The 24,600-nt window shown below is 32.0% G+C and overlaps 1 protein-coding gene across 1 annotated transcript; it reads right to left on the bottom strand.

The window, feature by feature from the left end:
- Positions 1 to 2,568: 2,568 nt before the first annotated feature.
- Positions 2,569 to 24,171, bottom strand: LOC139495963 (uncharacterized). Its single transcript, XM_071284391.1, has 20 exons — positions 23,693 to 24,171; positions 22,656 to 22,778; positions 21,876 to 22,037; positions 21,376 to 21,442; positions 20,118 to 20,200; positions 19,444 to 19,629; positions 16,986 to 17,204; positions 16,587 to 16,712; positions 15,606 to 15,770; positions 14,775 to 14,896; positions 14,372 to 14,531; positions 12,769 to 12,845; positions 11,084 to 11,237; positions 10,572 to 10,741; positions 9,747 to 9,858; positions 8,592 to 8,790; positions 8,087 to 8,156; positions 7,196 to 7,425; positions 5,623 to 5,758; positions 2,569 to 4,023 (listed from the first exon to the last, which is right to left on the bottom strand). Exons 1-20 carry the CDS (start codon positions 23,889 to 23,891, stop codon positions 3,811 to 3,813), a joined length of 2,973 nt encoding a protein of 990 aa, XP_071140492.1. The 5' UTR covers positions 23,892 to 24,171; the 3' UTR covers positions 2,569 to 3,810.
- Positions 24,172 to 24,600: the final 429 nt, after the last annotated feature.

Raw genomic sequence — 24,600 nt, 5'->3', positions numbered from 1 at the left:
ATGATATTTGGTATGCAGTTGTAAAAGCATTGGCATATCTCATTTCCACGGAGATAATTTGGCTCAGTCCCCTTAGTCATGGTCTATATCATGTATTAGTTTGTGATTAGGTCAGTTCAAGAAGAACCATTAGTGGTAGGCCAATGTTAATTGGTATTCAGTTGTATAAGCATTGACACATCTCATTTCCATAAAGACTATTTGGCCTCGTCCCTCAGTCACAGTCTAATGACTTTGAAACTTATCTTAGTTTACATGTATTAGTTTGTGATTAGATCAGTTCAAGGTGATCTGCTAATGTTAAATCAATGATATTGTTTCCATGGAGATTATATATCCCCATCCCCTCTTCATGCTTCATTGACTTTGAAACTTTTACATAGTTTACAAAAGATTTTTGTATTTAGATTTGGGAACGACTTATAATAAGGCAATGGTATTTGGTATGCAGTTGTATTAGCATTGTTTAGCCATCTAACTCAGTCATGGTTCCTTTACTTTGAATGTTTGCATAACTTGTGTAAGATGTTAATGTATTGCTATTTTGATTTCAACATTTGCATAATCAAAATTACAAAAAAGCGAGACATATCTCTGTGATAACAGTTTATAAAGTCATATACCAACACAATGTCTGACTTTGAGCTAGGAACTTTCCAATTGATACACCTTGTGCTCTACAAATAGATGTATTTGTATTGTACACAAATGCAGGTGTTGATTTTCTATTGTTGGAACATGCATAGTTATATAAAATATGTCAGTATTCTTGCTTTTCATTGTAGAAGCAAAATCCATCGTTGCACTGCTTTTGCGTATGGCTTTGATGAAAGAAATTCTTGATCACAATCCTCGTCTGAATCTACCAAAATACACCTTATCATGTAATCTTAAAGCTTCCCTATTAAAATCATCTGTTGTAGTGTGTGAAGGACACCATATCAAAATTCAGCCATGTTTGAAGTCAAAAGACTGGAAAGAACTCTGAAACTAGGGCTTTCATTATAAGATATTTCTTAAGGCGCGGTATTGCCGTTGACAGTCATTTTAATTACCACTTTTCTGTTATTTAATGGCCTTTTTCAATAAAAAGAAATAGATCAAAATGGCATGATTGATTAAAGTATTTAGAGATGAATAACCTATCCTCCTCAACGGACCCACACATATTTAAAACTTTTGAAATATTAGTCTCTAACAAAAAGGAACAAAATCAAAATAAGGATGTTAATACCAAAGGGGCGATCAAAACCATAATTCGATAAAACGAATAAACCGACACATTAAACTTAGTCGGGCCACAATGCTCTTGATGGGTCATATGTTATGATGCCTGTTTGACTATTTTGGTGGGAAGTCATATAATACAGTCGTCAATATTATTAATCTGGATTGCATTAATATTTATTTGTATTTTTCTGTCTCCATAGATACGGTCAAATCTAATGCTTGCTCATACTGGTTTATTTTATTTCGGAATTGACCTTTAGGACTACTTCATTGTTCAAAAAAACACTTTTCAGCTGTAGGACTGCGGGAGTTTCTCGCTGCATTGAAGACCCATTGGTGGCATTCGGCTGTTGTCTGCTCTATTGTCGGGTTGTTGTTGTTGCATTATTAACATATATGAGGTATTCTTTCTTTTAAGTCAAATCGGCAATGGGATATATGCGTTCACAGTAATAATAATTTAAATATGACCTACTGAATTACACCTTTTAACGGATTTATACAAATATGGCAACACGACGGGTGTCACATATGGTGCAGGATCTGCGTACCCTTCCAGAGCACTTTCTAGTAAATGGTGGGGTTCGTGTGCTGTGTGTTCAGTTTTCTATTTTGTGTTTTGTGTACTATTGTTTGTCTGTTAGTTTGATTATTTTAGCCATAACGTTGTAAGTTTATTTTCGACTCATGGGTTTAAACGTCCCACTCTTGCAGGAAGTTAGCAACCCTTGAAATATCTGGAATGCTCTACGTACATCAATTAACACCTGTAACTACTTGTTGATTGGGCCATATCGTAAATCAGTTTTCTTTAATACATTTAAGATATCGCTCATGTACTAATAGATTGATTGTTGTCTGCTATACGCCAAGTGGCAATAAATCCGTCATATTGATTACAAGTATTATAAACCAATAACAACCAATAAAATTGGTAGCTTTTGCAAAGTGTGACAACAGAAAAGAATAGTGAAGAATATGAGCTTCCGCTGTAAGACAATGGTATTTTGGATAGAGACAGACATTTTGCCCTGCAACAGGTCACATACGGGTTCCTGAAAAATAATTTGTAATCATTCGATTACGTGAAGGATCGTTTTTGCTTATTATTAAATCGTTTTCGTTTTTCAACGTCTTTCCAATTTTGCCGCCAGTCCCCCTGAATAAAACACTGCAGAACATTTCAGTTGGATATGTATTTTGGCTAACTATTGGTCACGAGACTTTCCACAACACATAGCAAGGACTCATTCAATAAATACACTGAACCAAGATACAAACATTCAACCTTCACTAAAATTCATTACGAAAAGACTAAGTAATAATTTTAATCATATGTTCTTTTATATAAATTTTAATTTAGAAATAATATACCTGGATAAATATGTTACTTAAATTTGGCACAATACAATATAAATCACATTCAATTTAGACTTTAGACGTACAGCTTACGTTAGTCAGTAGAAAAACATATTCAAATTTTAGTCAGCTTACGTTAGTCAGTAGAAAAACATATTCAAATTTTAGTCAAAAAATTAATTTCTTTCCATTTGATTAATTTAAGACTTTAAGGAAATAATGCTCATCAGCATAATAACACTTAATTATATGTGAAATATAATATCTGACAAATTATTACATAATGCATAACTGGTAAATACATACATCAGAGAAGAATGATATTAGGTATCTAGGTGTTTGCAGGGGTGTACCGAATTTTACAGCGGTGTAGAAAATGCATACACCATGGGGAGTAGCCGGAGGGTGCATGCATTTTCAACACCGTTATAAATAAACTCAACATATATACCAGGTTTGAAATTTTGTATTCGCGCCAGACGCGCATTTCGTATACAGAAGACTCATAAGTGACGCTCGGAAAAAAAATAATTAAAAAGGCCAAATAAAGTAAGAAGTTTAAAAACATCCCTAAACGTTTTCCCATATACATGATATACAGCTAATGTAATCTTTTCCTATGATAGGAAAGCCTTAGTAAATATTCAAAGTTTTGTCTATAGTTAATTTATAACTATGTCCGTATACCCATGAGAACATCAAGTTCCTTTACCCATTTTTAAACCAGGATGTAAAATGAAAATAAATTCAATGAAGAATGTCTAGTGCAAATTTTCCACTCCGCTGTTGGTGTGCATTATCAAATTTATTTTCCAGAAATTTGGAAGTTTTGGATACTTCTTTAATCTCTTAATTTGTTGGCCTCAATTTTATTTATTTTTGTATTTTGCAAATTTTTTTCTTCTTAATTTTGTCTTTTATATTTTTTAATTCATCCCAGGGTGAACAAGAATGGGGTGTTATTTAAATCCTGGTCATTAACCAATCAGAGAGCACGAATTTTGCTGCATAAGAAATAATGACCTGCATAAAAACTCATAAGTAAATTAACATTAAAAATAGTTGAAAACTTCGGCAATCGACTTTAATGTAAAAGTTGTTTATGACAACTATGCATTTATTGAAACATTCTAAAACTTAGGAGATTAAAATTGGCATAACACATCATCCCATTAACTATTGTTACGGAATACGTCAGTTTGTAGGCTACAAACAATTTTTCTATTGTTCTATAATAGATAACCCTTGTTTTTTATAAATCATTTCAGCTTTAAATTTTTCTTTTCTTATAGTATCTGGGACGGCTTTGGAGCTGTACAATGCATTTATCGACTTATTCTGATGCATGCGTAAAACAAATGCGCTTATAACTACAAGTATAACAACTGTTACACAAACTGTCATTATAATGATGATTTTGTAGATATCATGTCCCTGAAAAATAAAAAATAAATAAAAAGGTAATTCATAGATATTTGGGAAATACGTCTGTACATAAAGTCGAAAACATTACTGCTTGCAACAACATTTCAAAATGTGAATTTAATTTTAATCATAAATTTACACAACATTAGAAACACAATGGTTATATTTTAATGATGCTTGTTTTGAGTACATACATAATGAATAAAAGAGATTGAATTTTATTTTGTTTACATTTAATTGGTAGTATTATCATCCATATTAAGGACAAGAACAAATATACAATGGATAATGAAGGCATATTCTCCAAGAACGATCAACCTTAATGAAGAGGTCAATAAGAGCAGAATATTGTGTTTTTAAAAAGCCTACTACGATCAAAGAATTTTACACTCCCTTTGATTTTGTCAGTTTTTAAATGTCCCCTTTTGATTTCTTTTGCTACGCTATACTTTCTTACGGCGTGAAGAATTCAAGGTCATTGGTTTGACCGGAATATATATAGTCATAGACGCCTATATGTGAGCACTGTTTTAACCTAGAACAAGTGTAAGTCAGGATGAACATTGGCTTGTTCTGAAAGAAGGAATTTTAAGAAACTGTAGCAAAGATTACAAAATCCTAGAAAAAATTTAATATGATTTCTGCAATATAATATAAACCGTTTAAAATATAAAACACTTCGCAGAACATTTTAGATAGACCAAGCAACATACAATCCATCACAAACTCCCGTCTGATAAGTCACATTTGCTGCTAGCGGGGGAAGGTAGACATGATAGAGTAATATTTTAGCAATACTATATCCAACCAATTATCAGGTTTGTTTCTACAGAAACTGTAACAAATAATCGAACTCCAATGCAAATTCATAAACGAGAGGTCCATAGAAACTGACAAAACCATACGTTATTAATCAACAGAACAAGTAAAAAGCAAATGTCATATGCCTAACTTGAGCATTTGCCGAAGTAAGTAGTGAGTTATACATTTTGTACCTGCTTTAATACCTAGTTAAACTTCTCACTTGTATGGCAGATGTTTATACATGTAGTTCCTTTGTATTCAAAATTGGGAGGGTAACCAACACAGACATAATTTCTTATTGAGATAACAGCTATGATCCAGCAGCTTTAACTCAGATAAATACGATACGACGGGGCAAATATAACACTTTCTAATGTGACACAAAGGTGGCCGGTTTCAATGAAAATTGTGCACCCTACTTCACAAACGTCCCTCATGTTTTATTAACGTTCCAAATTTCTAATCCTCCTTCTCGGGATAAAATAAAGACAAGAGAGTTTGTCTTTGGCTTTCAGTGATTATGCATGTTCCTGTTGTTATGAATGTTAGCACAGAAGAGACTAACGGCTGAAATGTGTGGCGTTCACCAAGGAAATATTCATCTCAGTGAAGGAATAACGTTTGTTGATAAAAAGTGGCCAAACATAACCGGTAGATAGTTCAGTACGACAAATGTTTGCCAACCCAAATAAAGGTATCAGGTTTATAGTTTAATAAGCATTCATAACATTGCTCATTTTTTTTCAAATAATACATTTTTAATGTGCGTGGGAATACAAAGCATGTCATAAATAAGTAACTTACCGATGACCCGGAAGGTTCAGACACAACTTCTACGGATTGAACTGACTGTCCATCACCAAAGGATAGACCGCATTGTGATATAAATCCATCAATATCTATCACATTTATGTATAAAGATGGCGTACAACAGTCACCACTGAAAACATCTACTAGTGTTAAATGATGATGTTTCACAGATGATATCGGATATGTTTCTTACGTCATAACTACAATCCCCTTTCATTTTCATGGATAAGTCCTACCGAATTATACTATTTACCGGGTTTAAATAACATTTGCAATACGACGGGTGGCATATGTGCAGCAGGATTGGATTATCATTCCAGAGCTCCTGAGATCACCTCCAGTGTTTAGTGATTCGTGTTGCTCTTTAGTTTTCTATGTTGTGTCCTGTGTACTATTATTTGTCTGTTTGTCTTTCTCATTTGTAGCCATGGCGTTGTCAGTTTATTTTACACTTATGCGTTTGACTGTTCCTCTGGTATCTTTCGCCCCTTTTTTAAATATATGAGTCCTGTGTTTAGGCAACATTGTTATTGTTCATTCCAATGCAATTTGGATTTGAAAATTTCTTTCATTGGCTAACAGTTGCCGTCAAATCCACAGTTGACCAGGTGTTACTAAGAAGGGACCCGCCATATTAAATTGATTGAATCAACAATTGTTCGATTACTACTATATAATCTAAAATAAAACAACACTTACCTCGAATTCGCCGTTTTAATGTAATTTTATCCGAATTTGAAGCGCACAGGTTACGTAATAATATCCAGTTTGTAAGTTTTCATTTGTATTACGTCACCGTTAGCCATGACATTTGTGCCAAAATCATTCATGAAGTTTCGCGGATTTTTTTTTCTATTTGTCAAATTTAGACATTTTTTTTTTATTGTATTTTTTCTTTTTGTAATGCATTAGAATCGGAATAACAGTACTGTAGTTGAGGAGTTGCCACCGTCAATTTTGATTTGACGGTCGCAAATCTCCGTTTAACTGTCTCCGCTACGCGTCGCCAGTAAAACTGCATTTGCGACCGTCAAATCTACAATTGACGGTGGCAACTCTTCAACTACAGTACTGTTATTCTTTAATTCTGGTTTTATGCTTTGCAGCGTTTTCTAATTTTCATTTCAAATATTAAACTCAGCATACCTAATGAAAGGTCATTTACGAATCATGCCGTGACGACAAATATTGATATGATACATTTTGTTCTTAACATTTGTGGAATTTGTTTTTCTAATTCAAAACAGAACAATAAAAAAGGTTGATTGATTGACTGCTGATGTTGAATAACAATTTCAAACAACATTAGGGGTGAAAATAAATGAAAAAGTGACATTGGAAAACAATGTGTGTATGTTTATCGTCTTTTTACCATTTCTTAAAGATATTTTAATCAGACGTTATAACGATGAATTTAAAGTTATTTTTGCGTTTGTTTAACTCTTTGCATAACTAGAAAGGAAAGGATGTTTTCACATACATGAAAATTTATATTCAAACCCCTTTTCTCATACGATTGTTTGTCATGTTTATAAAAACTTTTTTATTATAAGAGCCATGCACCGACCTGATGTTTACAGTTATTGGTCCAGTTGATAATCCCGTTATATTGACATGAGACAATTTAACTGACATTCCAACTGTGGAAGATATACTCTCTAACAGTGTCCCGGAAAATGTCACTTCAGATAAAGCGGTCCATGGATATAACGAACAATTAGCTGTATTAAGCGATGATATACCACATAATCCATCCGTATGTACAACAGTACAATCAGGTCTCTCAACATCTGTTACCTAATACAAAGGAAAATTTGAAGATGTATATTAAAATTGACAAACATGCTTTCAGTTGAAAGCCGTAATTTGACATATAATTGTTAACTTTTTATACAATTGGACTTTGATGGGGAACTGTCTCCTTTGCACTCATACCACGTCTTCTTATTCATATATGTTGAAGAAAAATGGGATAAAGTTCTCAAAATTACTAACTATTATGCAATGTTCCTAATTCTGTTGCCATATAAAATTGTTTTTGTCGTAGTTTGGTCCTGCTGGTTTTCAATCAAACCAATTGTCGTCAAAGGCCTTTTGATTATATGTATGTGTTAAACGCATTAGATGTTTAAAAAAAATGCTCATGGGCTATAGCTCCTGTGAATTTCAGTCTTAAATACAGTGCATATTCTTTTTTTAAATGTTGGGTATGGGAAACAATTTTTTAATAAAAGGATAGACCAGTATATATTTATTATATCGGACCAAAACTTGTCAATTATTAATTGTAAGTATGGGTCATATTAAGCATTGTACGGTATATCTATAATGAATATAAGAAGAGGAAATAGCAAATAAATTGAACAGTAAAACTGGCAAAACTAAACCTAGAGACAGCTAGCAATAATGGTTTATTACTACAAAAAAACAATATCATCGTTAAAAATATTGTACAAACCACAAGTTTTCTGGTTATACTCTGTTGAACATCTCCAGTTGATACAATTGAAACAGCTATTGTATATGAGCTGAAATACAAATGGAAATGTTAAAGAAATGTTAAAGAAATGTCTTTAAAAAAGAAGATGTGGTATGTTTGACAAGAAATAGACCAAAATGACACAGAAAGTAACAACTACGGAGCACCATACGAACGTAAAAAATAGCAAATCTCATACCGCATAGTCAGCAATAAAAGGTCATGAAAAACATTTAAAACAAACGAGAAATAATCATATTTAAAATAAAGAATTGAAACCAACAATAGCTTTTCAAGATCTTTACATTACATAACTTGCCATAAAAATTTGTATTTGTAAACGGAACTTCTTTTTTGTTATATCGTTTATATGATCGGCTCGTCGTGACGGACTTAAAACATGTTTGTAATGTTTTTGAATTTGGGGATTGATATGAACGGATTTTCAAACGAAGTATTTTCTTATTAAGCAAGTCATACATACAATATAACAGAAGGTGTTGTAGGCTTAACAGCAAAGGTTCCATTAGCACCCTCTCCTGAAAGAAGTGTGTACCCTACAGTTGTGGATCCGTGGACAAATAAATGGTCGTCTGATATTGACACTTGATACGTCTCTGTCACAGTACCGCAATTTTTAACTTCATAACCAATCAGCCTTTCCTTTCCAATTATAACATCATCTGAAAACAATATTGATGTTACATATATGGTATTTTGTAGGAATTTAAACATATTTAACTTGATACTTAATAAGCTGCTGATGTGTTTTATATATTTACAGTGCGAGAAGTCGATGACAGAAGGAATAATAACCATGGAGTCGTAAAAAGGCACATACTTCAACCGTTAGTCCCTATATCATTGATTCATTCCTTTCAAATAATATGTATAATTTTTTTTTCTCTTTGTCATTTCGTACTGATAATGTTTATGTCTGTCCTTTATTGTGTGTATGTTTTAATCACTACGCTTGTTGGTAATTTACAAATAAAAGAACAATGAAATTAAATCAAAACCTCAAGAATAAAGTATTATATATTTTTTTAAATAACACGAAAATTGGCCAACTTATTTCGAATGGCATTTATTTCTCCGACTGGTACAACCTGATAATTTATTTCTGTACTTTTTTAATACTGAAGGATTTTAAACCTTCGATGTAGATAGACAATTCTTGAAAAGTTTGATAAAAATCATATCACATGTCTAGAAGGAAAATATAATTGGGTTACGATTTTCTATTAAATTAAAAATTTCTTCAACCAATGCCCCTCTGAACCTGATATAAAATAATATTGAGAATGAAAATGGGGAATGTGTCAAAGAGACAACAACCCGAACATAGAAAAAACAACAGCAGAAGGTCACCATCAGGTCTTCAATGCAGCGAGACATTCCCGCACCTGGAGGCGTCCTTCAGCTGGCCCCTAAACAAATATATACTAGTTCAGTGATAATGAACGCCATATTTATTTCCAAATTGTACACAAGAAATTAAAATTAAAATAATACAAGACTAACAAAGGCCAGAGGATCCTGACTTCGGACAGGCGCAAAAATGCGGCGGGGTTAAACATGTTTATGAGATCTCAACCCTCCCCCTAAACCTCTAGCTAATGTAGAAAAGTAAACCTACCAGTTGATGCTGTAATGATAAGTTCAACACTTGCAGGTTTGTATAGCTCCGAGAGCTTCCTTGTGAATGGTCTCCCACTATCATCATTCCCATAAAGTTTAACTCGGAATTCCTGAAATGAATATGATGTATTTTATAAACTCTCAAAAAGAAATGCTGTTAAGTATAGTTGTTTACGGTTATCAGAATTCTGCTGCTGATTAATAAATTTGACAAATCATCACACAGTAGTTAACATGGGTCTCATTGGAGTCCAAACGTGATGCGGAATTGGTTGTTTTGTTTTGTTTGTTGTAGCGTATAAGGTGAAATTCATATATTTAAGAGAAAAACGAGAAATGGAGTCGATCTGGACACGTGAAATTACAAACGGGATACAAGCCTAGACCACCCCTTGCAATGTGACCTTTTATAACATGCTGATAACGTCTTATTAATTTTACAAAGAAACATTCTACAAAAATTAGGATTGATAACGATAACAGAACCAATTGTAACTAGTGTACATTTTGACAATTAATGACTCAAATGATGCTCCATGTGAATAAATTTAAAAATCAAAAATCTTGAACAAACTATGAAGATCTAATCAAATCAGTAAAGACTGAAAGTAAAGCTTAAGACGGACATGGAATAAGGACAATCCATCAGAAGGAAATGTTTTGAATTTTTTTTTTTACTTTTGTTTGTATTACTAGTTTGCTGGAATACAACGTTTATTCGTATAACATTAAATTTCTAAAATAAAACATGGAAAAAGACTAGTGGTTATATATCCTTAATTTTTATACTGAGGTAAATTTAGTTAAATCGAAATAAACTTACAGCATGTGGCGTTCTTAAAGTTGCAGCACACAACGTATCGAAATCTCGCTGCAACTGCGAAGCCTCGTGTGACGATATTACATTTCCGGTACTATCGGTCAATGCAATTGTGTGACATGTACCATTTGATCCAAAGCCATACACAGACAAAGCAACAGTATAGTTGATATCTGTAAAAAAAATTGGTAAATTTTAGAAATAAATACAAACCCATGTATTAGCGACAATTATGTCTTCAATTTACAGACATTTGAAAGTTTGTGACTAAAAGTAAAAACTACATTTATCACATATTGTGTTATATCGGCTTCAGCTGTACGTTAACTATATCAACCACTTGTTTTTATGGCAAGCTGTGTGGGGTTGAAACAAAAACTGTTTAAAATCATTTTCCGCGAGAATGCATTTGCTTTTACACATAATTGGTCTCTAATTATTCAACTACACAAATTGGTGAAACCTTAAAAATCATCAATGATATGGTAGATATGAATATTTGAAAAAATAGTTACCCATAATTGGACTTCCCTTCAGAGAAACCATCTCACTAGTATCTGTGTGTTCTAATAGTTCACTGTCTATCTTGATAGAGCTTTGTGCTGTAATATTTACCTTCCAGTCGTTGATAACATTCCTTCTTAGCTTCATGATACTACCTGGTGGATGCTAAATACATAATGACATTTTAATTGCCAGAAATACAGCAAAGTTAATTTAAACTGGAACACATCCGTGATATCGCGGGTCCGTGACTGAATTAAAGTATATAACTATGAGTTGAACCCGTCGACCTGGAACTTCTCAATCATTGGTAATATTAATTATTTGGAAAACAAAAGGTCCTGGTAGGGAGTATTTTTTTATCAACAGCCTGGTCCTATATTAGTTATAAATAAAATTGAATTATTTGATAATCTGTTTTACGTCATGCCCGCTAACAAATTGAAAACTACTTATATGCCTTATTTTAAGTCCAGAATTTTAATATCTGTATTGTCATCTTGGAAAGTCTTACTAACTGAATATCACAATAGCAAACAATTTGTCAATGATTAAATTAGTACTGCAACCCTGTAATTATGACCCGTGTATATAGCAAAATCCTAAATACACCGTTTGGTGGTGCGCCTGTCAGATGCGGAACGTACAGATAATGTAATAGGTAACAGGTGAATATACTATTGGTATCGGTAACGGATTCGACCCGGAACTCGTTAATTATTGCCACTATTAATTATATGAAAAACAAAAGGGTCTGGAGTGGTATAATTTTTAATCAACACCATTATCCTATATTGACTATATATAAAATTGAATTCTTTGATTTGTCGTTTTTACCCGATGACGGCTGACAAATTGGACCTCGTTATTTCAGTATTATAGATAGTAATGGTTTAGATGTATTGGCAATACAAATGTTATTGTTACATTTTTACATAGATTGAGTTAATACCATATAGTTCAATTATAGCAGAACAAGTTGTTGTCCTGAAAACAAAGGAACACCAAGAACACGGAAGGGCACACAAACAAACGTTACCATACATAGAAACAAACTATTTCATAACAAATGCATATTCCTGATTTAGTACAGGATATTTTAAGAAAAAATGATGGGTTGAATCTGTTTTTATTGGAAGCAAAACCTCCCGCTTATATGACAACGTTAACAAACATCGCTAAAATGACAAAATAACGTGGTAGAAATACATCACACACACACACACACATAGACACACGCAAGAACGCCATCACAGAGAAACGCAAAAACAAATAATATAATAGTCGACACAACATGCAAACTGCAGAACAACATCGAACTTCTTTTATCAACGTCAGACAGCACAGGACTTTACAGACAGTGACGCACTTATGTAACGGATTTGTAATCTTGAACAACAAAGAATTATTTCCACAATACAAGTCAAATTAGTTAGTTTAGTTCAAATTTATAGCTGACGTTTTATAGTTTCTGGTCTGTAAATTGAACTTGAATAAGTATAGACCCATAACGGACCAGAGCTTGTGGTAGATACATTGTTTCCAAATGAAAACATACCATGACTATGTATTTTGTTAAAACCTTTTCTTTCAGATGCTGTTTCCGTATCATTATCTTTCTATTTTTTACTTTGAGTTATACATTATTATAATTGTTGCAGGGTTCTGTAAATGTACAAATTTATAAGTATTATACCTGGATAGATATAATGGTTTCGCCTGATGAGGTATATATTCTTGTTGACTTTCCAGATGTGTATGTCTCCAATGTACCTATTATAAAATTTATAAAATTTAAAACTTAGATTCCTACAGGCTATAGACAAAGACATAAATGGCGTGAAAAAAGGTAAATATGAGTAGCTATTTATTTCAACAAAGCTTCCGCTAAAGTGAAATCCTGTGTCTTCTCAAATTCATTAGCATGTTTGTCCACTCTATAAATCATACCAATGAAAATCGTGTAAAGTTATATACTCAAGGATATACTTAAAATAACTTCAATTTGAAGTTACCAGCAACTAATTATTCTTATCGTTTAAATACTGATTCTGCAGTTGCATCTTTTGGATGTATATGCCAAACAGCTTCATGATTGAGAGAAAGATGAAGAAACCAAAGCACATACAACAAAAAACTGAAAACATACTAAATAATGGAAAAAAAATCAATTAAAAAACAAGCAACAGCTCATAAGACGTTACACAGAAAACTGCAGTTTTTCAACCAAATAAAGAGATGTTTCGGGATTATTGCGCAGTTGTACTGTCATAATTGTAATTAATGTTTCTTGTATCATTTTACATTTTATCAATAGGGATTGTGCAACTTATGTATACATTAAATGAAAATCACACCCATATAAATCATGCAAAACTTGAAGATATAGAGATATCAATATATTTTACTGTGAAGATATAGTAAAAGTTTGTACTGTATTATATATATGGTTATTAACATGGTAAATGATGCCATAAACAACAGATAATGCCCATAAAACCGTTATTGCTTAATTGAGTAAATTTTACAGATTGAAACACACTCGTTGAATCAGCTAATAGCTTATATTTTAGCTGTTGACTTTAAATCATTATATTTATGTTTCAGTTCTTTTCATCTGAAGTCTTCCCTTCGTCGATCGTTGCTGGTTTACGATCTAACCTGCCCCTCTTCATCATTGTAAAGTTAGGTCAGTATTTGTGATCCACAAAGTAGTGATTTCCATTTGACGTAGTTGTAACTAGCTACATCCAATCAAAAATGGTCTTACATGATCACGTATAAATATTAATAAACAATTGCCCCGTGATTATTCTGCGTCATAACCCAAAAAACTAAGGGCGATATCTATTGATTCGTTTCAAGTTCTTAATGTTTTAATTGAATTAAATTTGTGTGTGCTATCCATGTGCTAATGTTGGAAGGTCAACGTATGTTAATGCGGTTTCTGCTTCATGAAATTAGTAAACACGATCAAACATTGGATAGTGATTTTTATACCTCTGAGTACAAGTGTTGTCATTGGTCATTTAGGATGTATTCGGAGAGGGCGTGACTTCTATCTGTCGCTATATTGCACAACGCTGTTTATACAAATAATGTCTTAATCAGCCACTGACGAACAAAAGTGGGTCTGGTCGTAACTGTTGGCTAGCGGAGATGTTTTCTATTACATTATCGTAGTACTAATTTTAAGGCTGCCACTCAAAACACAAGTTGTACCTCCATCTTCAAAAATAGCACAATTACTTTCAAATGGTAAATACACTATACCAAAACTTACTACAAATATAACTTACCATTAGCATAATATATATCTACGTCTGTTTCTGCAGATGACCCAGTGACACTAACTTTGAGCACTGTGATCGTACTATCAACAGTAATATTTTGATCATCAGTTTCAGCAGAAGACCAGTCAAACGAGTCTATTATTATTTCACTAGACGGAAATGTTTCCTACAATATTAAAGAAAATCTTATCTATTTTTTCCAATGAAAATCAGATTCTACAAATCCGTTAAATGTTAAACCGTTCGGTCTTTTTTGTTATATAAAACGTTAATAACATAAGATAAACTACTTGTCTGTCATGCATAGAAATATTCTTGATTTTTACAAACTGATATTGAGTTCTTACAACTGAAGTCCTAATGTTAGGTGTAGCTTTGAACAACATAACTAAACAGAATAAGATTTTACCCCTATAACAGTGTCTAGAACATTTCCAATGTTTTCTTTGTCCGTTTCATAAACACTTCCACCAGTTGCTTCAGCTATTTGTTGGAAAAATGACAATGATGATGCAGACCTTTCATGCCGACCTACAATAACAGAATACACTTTTAAAATTTAATCTGACTTAACACATTTGCAATTATTTTAAAGGTCAAGGATAAGTTAAAATTGATAGATTTATTGATGACAGCTTTTAATTACATGCCATATCTTCATACATCATTTTGTGTCAATTTGCTGGTTCTATAAAACTTTAAAAGTTAATTCGCAAAACTGAGGGTTTTTTTAACATTTGGGCATAGCAACTTAAGCTTAATTTAGATTCAGCAAAAACTTTGTCTACTCACTTTAAATGCTCTTCAACTGTTTATTGATCTTCTTATTTTATTTTTTCGTTTGAATTGTTTTGCATCTTTCAATAATGGGACCTGTAAAAGCTATGTAGTATGGGTTTTGCTCATTGTTAAAGGCCATACGATGACCAATAGTTGTAAACATCTATGTCAATTGGTAAAATGTGGAGAATTGTTTTAATGCCAATCTTAACACTTATTCTCATAATGCCTAAAATTCAGAAGTATTCTGCTTAGTTAAATTTTATGTCGGTCAATGAGCCGAACGAAACGGGAAACAAATATGTAGGATTTTAACAAGTGCAATGACTTTAAAATGTTTGAACAATGTTAATTATAATGTCAGAGATATGTATGCCAATTGCGATAAATACCTTCAATTGTTTTTAAGTAAACAGCATATACAGATTACCAGTTTTATTTTCATCATAAATATACAAACCTAATGCTGATCGTTTTTTGGGAGGACACTGACTAGTTATTAATGATGTGACTGATATATTCTTTGCTTTTGCTGCATTTATGACTTCTTGAAGGCGGTCAGCATCTTTTGCGTCTGCATCCGTAAATACATAAAGAGGTGAATCATCTCTCATCAGCTCTATTGCTGTGCAAACGAACATATACCATAATGATTATTTTATTATGCACGGGAAACAAACCCGAATAAAAATTTAACAAATTTAAAGAATTACTTGGTTACCATTAGGGAGATAATTGACGACATCATTTGCAAAAGGTGTGTTGGCCTAAAAGAAGGGCGAACGATACCAGATGAACACTCAAAATCATATGTCGAAAAGAAACTGACAACACCATGTTTAAAAGGGAAAAGATCAATAAACAAACAATACTACACAATACACAACATAGAAAACTTAAGATTTTCATTTGTACAAGCGAAAATATAATTCCTGTCATCAAAACAAAATAGTCATGTTGAGGAAAATATTAAACATATTACGAAGCTGGAGGAATAATGTTTATATTTTATCAAAGTCCGGTGGTTAATCATTAATCTTTGGTCACTCAAAACATAAAAATATACGGGATAAACTGAAATAAAAATTCTTTTACAAACTTTACCAATAAGAGAAAACACGGACAATTTCAGTCAAAATTAATGACACGTGCTAGATATGATACTGCCATATATAAGGTTTAATATTGTCCATTTTGAGATTTAAGATACACTAGTCCTATCATATAAATTGATTTTTGTTTAGTCATTCTCAATTTCGTTGATAACTATAAACATAGTTTCATACTAGAGGAAACGTGAACTTTGTTTTATATCAATATAACATAATTCTATATATGATATAATATCAGGAGGTGTTGCATATGATTTCCTATGTGAAATCATTCTAATGAATTTCAAATAACGTTCATGTAGGCAACCCATGATAACTTTGCATAATACCTGCTAACATCCCCGCAGCTGCAAATTCTGGACAGTCGCCGTTGATTCCGTTAATTGATTCGATTGCTTGAACTTTGTTAATCATTTCATACCCATCTTCATACTTATGGGCAGTATTCCAGCTTTCTGAATTGAAAATATGACAGTGCAAACTAAAAACAGACAATTAATATATTAAGATATAAACAATCATACTAAAAATGAACAAAATTTGCTTTTAGTATTTATTCTTTTAATTATGTTCATTCACTTTATTAATTATGGCATTGGTAAAACAAAACCTACAATATACATGATATTAGATCAAAAGAGCTAAGTACACCAAAAATAAGCCCATTTTGCTCATTTTACCAAATTGAATTTAAGAGTCAAAATATCAACAAAAATAAATAATAATACCTGGGTCATGAAACAAAGATAGAACATAATCAGCAGGTTCATTGGCAGATCCTACGGTATTTGTTAACATCTCTATCACCTTTGTTTTTACAGCGTCAATATCGTCTGCCATCGAACCAGTATAGTCTATTGCCATAGCTAGAGTCATATCCTTCCGTCTTTTAACATGAAATAGATCTTCAAATAATTTTGGTCCAATTGTGTATAACACTCCAGTTCCTAGACAAAAAAAGTTAATAATGCAAGAGACGGTATTTTGCTTTATTAGATCAAAAAAGAGGGACGAAATATACCAGAGGGATAGTCAAACTCATAGATTGAAAATAAACTGACAGCGCCATGGCTAAAAATTAAAAAAAAAATAGACAATCAGACAAATAGTAGTACAGAAGAAACAACATAGAAAACTAAAATCACGAACCCCACCAAAAACTGGTGTAATCTCAGGTGCTCTGGTAGGGTAGCAGATACTGCTTCACATGTTGCACCTGTCGTGCTGCTTACGTTATTACAAATCCGGTAAATAGTTTAATTCGGTAGGTCACATTCGTGAAAAGGGAATGGTTATGAAGTTACAACATAAGGAACATATCCGATATCATCTGTGAAACGGTTATACCAATATCATCTGTCATTGAATCAGTATATTCTATTGCCATAGCTGGAGTCATATCCTTCTGTCTTTTAACATGAAAAAAATCTTCAAATCATTTTGATAATTTTCAGTTCCTTGACAAAATTATGATTTTCGTCAAGGTTGGAACCACCCTTTTTATCGAAATGTCTGTGTAAAAGTTAGTGACAACCGTTGAAATGTAGGCTAGAACAATGCCTTATGCCTTATGATGTAAACCCTAGAACACTCCTCCTTATTATTATTCTCTCCGCGGAAGTCTTGATAAATTTTATTATTAGTTCAAGGAAAATCAAACCAGATAGTCTACATTGATAAAATACATATCAACAGAGTAAGAATATAATGCAACAGTATTATTTCCTTGTACAGGTTTATATTCCATGAACAACACGAAGGGTGTCAAATGTGATACAGGACATGCTTATCGATCACATGATATCATCCCTGGTTAAGGTTGGATCGGGTTCGTGTTGCTCAGTCTTTGGTTTTCTATATTATGTTTTGTATACTGTTGTTTGTCTTTTGGTCTTTTATTTGACATGGTGTTATTTTTTACGTTTAATTTTTAAGGTTCCTTTAACTTTTATTTAGAACCAAATCAATAGAGGAACTTTGCTATATGCATTTGTGTTGACACTACACAAAGGATGAATTAAAGTAGATTGCAAAGAATATATATAAAGAAAGAATACTATTGGTACATAAATAAACCTTCAAATCGAACTAGTGAATAAATACAGCGATGACATCAAAGATCTCTCATCCAAGCAAAATTTCCCAATGAATACAACCTTCAAGATAGACCAAAAGACAACCATTGATGAGGTTTTCAAATAGCGCCAGGAATAGATTACCTTAGCTATATTTGGCACAACTTTTTGGAATTTCTGGTCCTCAATGCTCTTCAACTTATTTCTAATTTGGCTTTATAATTATTCTGATCTGAGCGTCACTGATGAGTCTTATGTAGACGAAACGCGCGTCTGTCATATTAAATTATAATCCTGGTACCTTTGATAACTATTCACACCACCGGTTCGATGCCACTGCTTGTGGACGTTTCGTCCCCGAGGGTATCACCAGCCCAGTAGTCAGCACTTCGGTGTTGGCATTAATATCAATTATATGGTCATTTTTATAAATTTCCTGTTACAAAACTTTGAATTTTTCAAAAAAACTAAGTATTTTCTTATCCAAAGAATAGATTACCTTAGCTGTATTTAGAATATTTTTTTGGATTTTTTTGTCCTCAATGCTCTTTAACTTATTTCTATTTTGTCTTTATAATCATTCTGATCTGAGCGTCACTGATGAGTCTTATGTAGACGAAACGCGCGTCTGGCGTATGAAATTATAATCCTGGTACATTCGATAACTATTAATACAGATTCTTAGTGAAAAAATACTTTAAGCATATAGGAAAGAAACCTGTCTATTGTCCAATGAACATATCGTATACTGTATATGTTGACTGTTTTTATTTGTATTATCGATCGTTGTTGTATTAACGTGTGTACGCACAGATCCTACATGTACATATCGTGTTATTAGTTAAAATATTATGATTTTTAATCATGTCTGGTCTCGAGTTAAAAAAAGAATAAAACGTTTTAAATAGATTATCAAAACACCTGTGCATAACCGTTCTAGGAGATAATAGTAATCAAAGGTACCAGGCTAATAATTTAATACGCCAGACGCGCGTTTCGTCTACATTTTATAAGAAGAATGCAGTTACATCATTATAAAGTCAATTGCAAAGCTAAACTCAACACATGGCATCATTCAAAAAGGGATTTAAGATGAGGCTATTTCACTGACCATTAGCAACAAGGAAGTTTTCTGTAGCCTGGATAGCAGCTGCATATGCCTGGTTGTGTAAATGAGAATGTGGTGACCATTCAGGGGTAATGGAATCCTTATTGATGCCACATCTGGCCACAAACTTCCTGCTGTCATCGTCAGGACCTCCATGACTACATTTACCAGTTGATGAACCAATTGCCTCTTAAGTAAGAAAATAAATGATCGGTTTTAAAACGTTTTACAGAGTTAAGATATGCTATCAAAATTTTTAAATTAACGCAAATAGTTTTCATATGATAACTCAAAATGTTTCAAACTGTTTGTATAAATTTGCAGAGTTTTTAATATCTAACCGAATTATTCAATAAGTATTCTTTAATTGTCTGATGTGTTGATCTGTGCGTTCAATGAGTATAATTATATATGCATTACACGACATTTGCATGTCAAAATATTTATATTCATCTCATCAAAATTTATATTTAAAAATGCTTGTACCAAGTCATGAGTATGACAGTTGTTATCCATTCACATGATTCATTTGATGTGTTTGAGTTTTTGATTTTGTCATTCGATTAAGGACTTTTTCTCGGAGTTCAGTATTTTTTGTGATTTTCTTTTTTTGATAAAGTGAGATATTGGATATCATATTAAATTAGAACGGTGTAAATTATCATAATGTTACCTACTTGCAGGTTTGATATTGCCTCTTCCGTGATGGTACCCACTAGTCAGCTTTCCATTCACTCTAATGTTGTTCTTACATTCAGAACTTAAACAACAAGATTATCAACAGTAAAATTGAGGAAAGGGAAAAGTATGAAATGTCCTAAAGTTCATCTAAAGGCAAGCACTTGTTAAATAGGATTTACAGAAAACGAATATACAAACCAGTTAATGCAGCTCCTGCAGAATATTTTGGAAAACCTTGCAAAATACCCATACTTTCTCTAATGCTCCTACCTAAATTTTTAATGTACATTTGGTAAGTGCACCTCATTCAAAAAGGGGTTAAGATCTAAATATAAAGGTAACAAGGCCACATATGATTGCATAAAATGAATTTCCAACATCGTAACCTCGATTTGTGTTTTTTGTACAATTTGTTATGGTTTTTCTTGTTGCAATTGATAGCATATATTTGATATTTGTGTTTAATTTAAGGTCCTTTATTCTGTGTTTGTTTAACGTATATATGTATTTTGGGGTGTTGTTTCATTCAAAATGTCTCCTTATAGATGTAAAACGTCAGAACTGATAAAGATTTTAACGAACATTAAAGCTTAAATCACTGCAAGCAACAATCCAACCCGTGAATGGTAATCTGAAAATGTGTTCTTTCAATGATCTAATTGGTTAATTTAACTCAGACAGTGTTAAAATAAATTTGTACATGTTATACACTTTCTGTTAACAATGACCAATCTTTTATTTTTATTTTTGTATCATTATTATTATTCTCATCATTGATTTGGCTTTTCTGATATTAAAGATTTCTTTTTCTTTTTTTCAAAATATTTGTCGAAATATGATACTGATAATTATACTGTAAATTTACAAAAATGTTCGTTTTGCATTTGATTTAAGTAAATACGTGCATATGAGTTATTTAAGTTAAATCATCGAACACTACAATACCGTTATGTTAACAACAATCATTTTTTTCTTTTTATACAATATGTACAATGTTCATTCTGTTATTATTAATTTGAACTTTCTTTTCTCAATCATAAATATCTTTTTCTTTCAAATTAAAAGTATTTGGCGAACTATGGGACTGATATACTGGATAATTACAAAAATGGCAGTTTTGCATTTAATTTAGGTAAATACACATACGTTATCTAAATTAAATTTCCACAAGGTAATCGATAATATCAATATGTATTTTAATATTTAAACCCCAAACTTCCTTGTTTAACTAATTTGGATATTTTTTTTACTTACTTAAAATCTGCATTATCTAGACAGGTGTCTTCTTCCAAGGCCGCTACTTCCATTAAATCATTTATTCCTGTTATAAAAAGACATTATATAAGGGTTTGAGGTAATTTGTATTGTAATTTGGGGTATTCATTTTTTTTTTTAAATTATAGATTCAAAACTTCTAGAACAAATTCAAGTTATTTCTATAAAAAAACGTTTGTTTTCAATTTTATAGTGCATATATATGTCATGATTCAAAGATAAATATGTCATTCATAATAATTATGTAGTGTATATTTTGAAATCTGTTTTGAAACGGATCATGCATTTGAATAAAGTACCGATTTTGTGATGTTCGTTTCTTCCCTATTATATTTTGACAATCTAATCATTTATCAAGATGTTCATGAACCAAAAATGCTTGTGTTACTTTGTACTTTTTGTTGTGCTAATGTTTCATTGACTTTTAACCTACTTCTTATTTTGACAATCAAATCATTCATCAATATGCTCATATTTACCAAAATCTTCATATGCAACACCGCCGTTCATTTCAACCCAGTTCGTATTACTATAAAATGATTGTATAGTATAGAGGCATTCACCCAGCTGTTTTATGAATTCGTCAAGGTCATCTTTTCGCGCAATCAATTTCTGTTTACAAGATTTCACGAAGTTATGCGCTGGAATTAAAACAAACCACGTGATAAAAACAAGTAATAACAAGTGACTAGTATATATAAATTGTGAAAACAAACTTAGATAATTGAAATTTCTAAAAGATATTTTTGTGGAAATTGGCACTTGCGAATCTATCGAGTATCTTTCAAGTCGTATTGTACTAGACTGGAAGTGAAATGTGTATGGTGAACTAAATTTAATGTACATTTATATAGTTTGGTGCTTGAATTATTAGTCACATATTTCATGTTCACAGTGTCTATTGGTTATCTGTGCTACTAGAAAAGAGAAAATAACATGTATTTTCTTTCTTTTCGAATACTTCTGAAAAAATATATTTTTTCTATTTTCCAAGTTCGTACAATTGAATGAAGTTTTAGAAATTATTAATATTTACATGATTTTCTTATCTTTATGCAAATAAAAAAAAACGTAGTGTCACAATCAGCGCTTGACAATTAACATTTTCAACGATATAGTCTTTTCAATTTTAATTAAAGAACAAATCACATGTGTTGGGCAGCAGCCTTTACAATTGGTAAACAGTATGACTCATAGAAAAGATTAGGGACATATACTAAAAGAAGTCTAACTATGAACTGTTTTTATTCAAAATTTACCTAGGACGATTTGATCAGCATGACAGTGAATATAAGCTGTATCCTTCTTGTTCTCCTGTGTATCAGCAACTGCATTTCTCAATGCAAATACTTTCGTCATCATTGTATGCTCGCCATTCTTATCTAAATGTAAGTGTGATATGATGACGACATAATCTTTCAATCAGTTTAATTGAGGTCTGGAGCTGGCATGTCAGTAACTGCTAGTAGTCCTTTGTTCATTCATGTGTAATTGCCATTTTGCGTAGTTTCTATTGTTACCTATTCTGACATCAGACTCGGACTTCTTTTAAACTGAGTTTTACTGTGCGAATTGTTATGTGTTTCTTTATTGTAAATTAGCTAGATGTATAGGGGGAGGGTTCAGATATCGCATAACATGTTTATCCCCGCATCTGGCCTTTGTTAATGTTGTATGGTTTGTTTTAAATTTTAGTTCATTTATATAGTTTAGATTTAGTGTGAAGTTCGTTTGCATTGAACTAGTACATCGTTTTATTTAGGGGCCAGTTGAGGCAAACCTCAGGGTGCTGGTTTTTCTCGCTGCGTTGAAGACAAATTGATTGCCTTCGGCTGTTATCTGCTCTCTAGTTGGGTTGTTTCTTTGACACATTCCCCATTTCCATTCGTAATTTTAGAATAATTGGCAATGTAATATAAAACAAAACAAAACTACCGAAGTTGTAAAGGACAGAGACAATTGAAGTGCTAAATATCAAGAATTGAAAATACCGTCTAAGGATTAAATAATGCAGCAATGAATGACCCCAATCTACTCCACGTATATGTAGATGTTTTATCAACATTGAAGACAGCTATCCATCTAATTCATAACAAAACAAATAACGAAAAATAAACACCACATGAACAAACGCCAATCACTGATTGCGTTTGGCTTGGAACATTCACATAAAGAATGTGGTCAGTTTACACATGTGTGTGAGTTCGAACTTTTACCCTTACATGAGACAGTGGTGTAACTGTGGCATTAGAACAAACTTTCAGTAGCAAATACCTTAAAGTAAAGGTTGTCTTACCATCACCAAAGAAATCCTCTAAAGATCCTCCTTTATTGGCGTTGATATATTGGCTAATCGCTCGGAATGATCCCGGTCCTGTTATATCTAAGTGGGTTTTAGTCCTCCAGTTTCCATCTCGCAATGATCTCGCAAAGAAACCACTGGTCAGTTTGATACATATCGAAATAGTTATAATTATAATACTTATATAATTCATTTTTAAGTAAACAGCTTCTTGCTTTTTATAAACACAGTATATTGCTATCTACATTAAGTAATAAAACGTATTCGCATACAATTACATCAACCGACTTCATAGAAGATAGTTATTTTCTGACTAGATGTCACCAACAATTTATTCTCATTCTCTCGTTTATGGCAAAGGTCCAGTCATTATATTCATTAAGGTTTTTAAGACATATTTCATATCACTTCCTAATTCATGATTATTTTTAAAACTCTGAAAAGTTTCAGTGTTCAATATTCAATAAATCAATGGATTTATACATAAAAGGTAGATAAAACAGATTTGTATTGAATAGAAAAATAGATATATACATTTAAATGTCTATGTTATATACTATTACATCTATTATATATGTAAAGAATCATTGTTGTTAACAGTTATACTGTTCCAAAAGTATTCTACTTAAAAAGATCACTTCCTTGTTAACAGTTTATACTGATTTTATATTTATTATTCAGAAATTAACCTAAATCGTTTAATTTCTTTTGTTATATTTATACATGTGTTTTATTATTTTGTATTGGTTTTCACTCTCAAGATTTTATATAATATATATTTTATCAATCAATAGCTATATTAAATGAAAGGTTGATAAATCAGATATTCAATAGAAAAGTAACATGTTTATTTTATATAAATTAATGCAATAATGAAACATTCTGAAAATATTAAAGTGTAT

Source organism: Mytilus edulis, chromosome 11, assembly GCF_963676685.1.
Source record: "Mytilus edulis chromosome 11, xbMytEdul2.2, whole genome shotgun sequence".
In the NCBI taxonomy this organism is placed as follows: domain Eukaryota; kingdom Metazoa; phylum Mollusca; class Bivalvia; order Mytilida; family Mytilidae; genus Mytilus; species Mytilus edulis.
The sequence above is the reverse complement of the archived record's forward strand: the minus strand, read 5'-3'. Positions and strand labels throughout refer to the sequence as shown.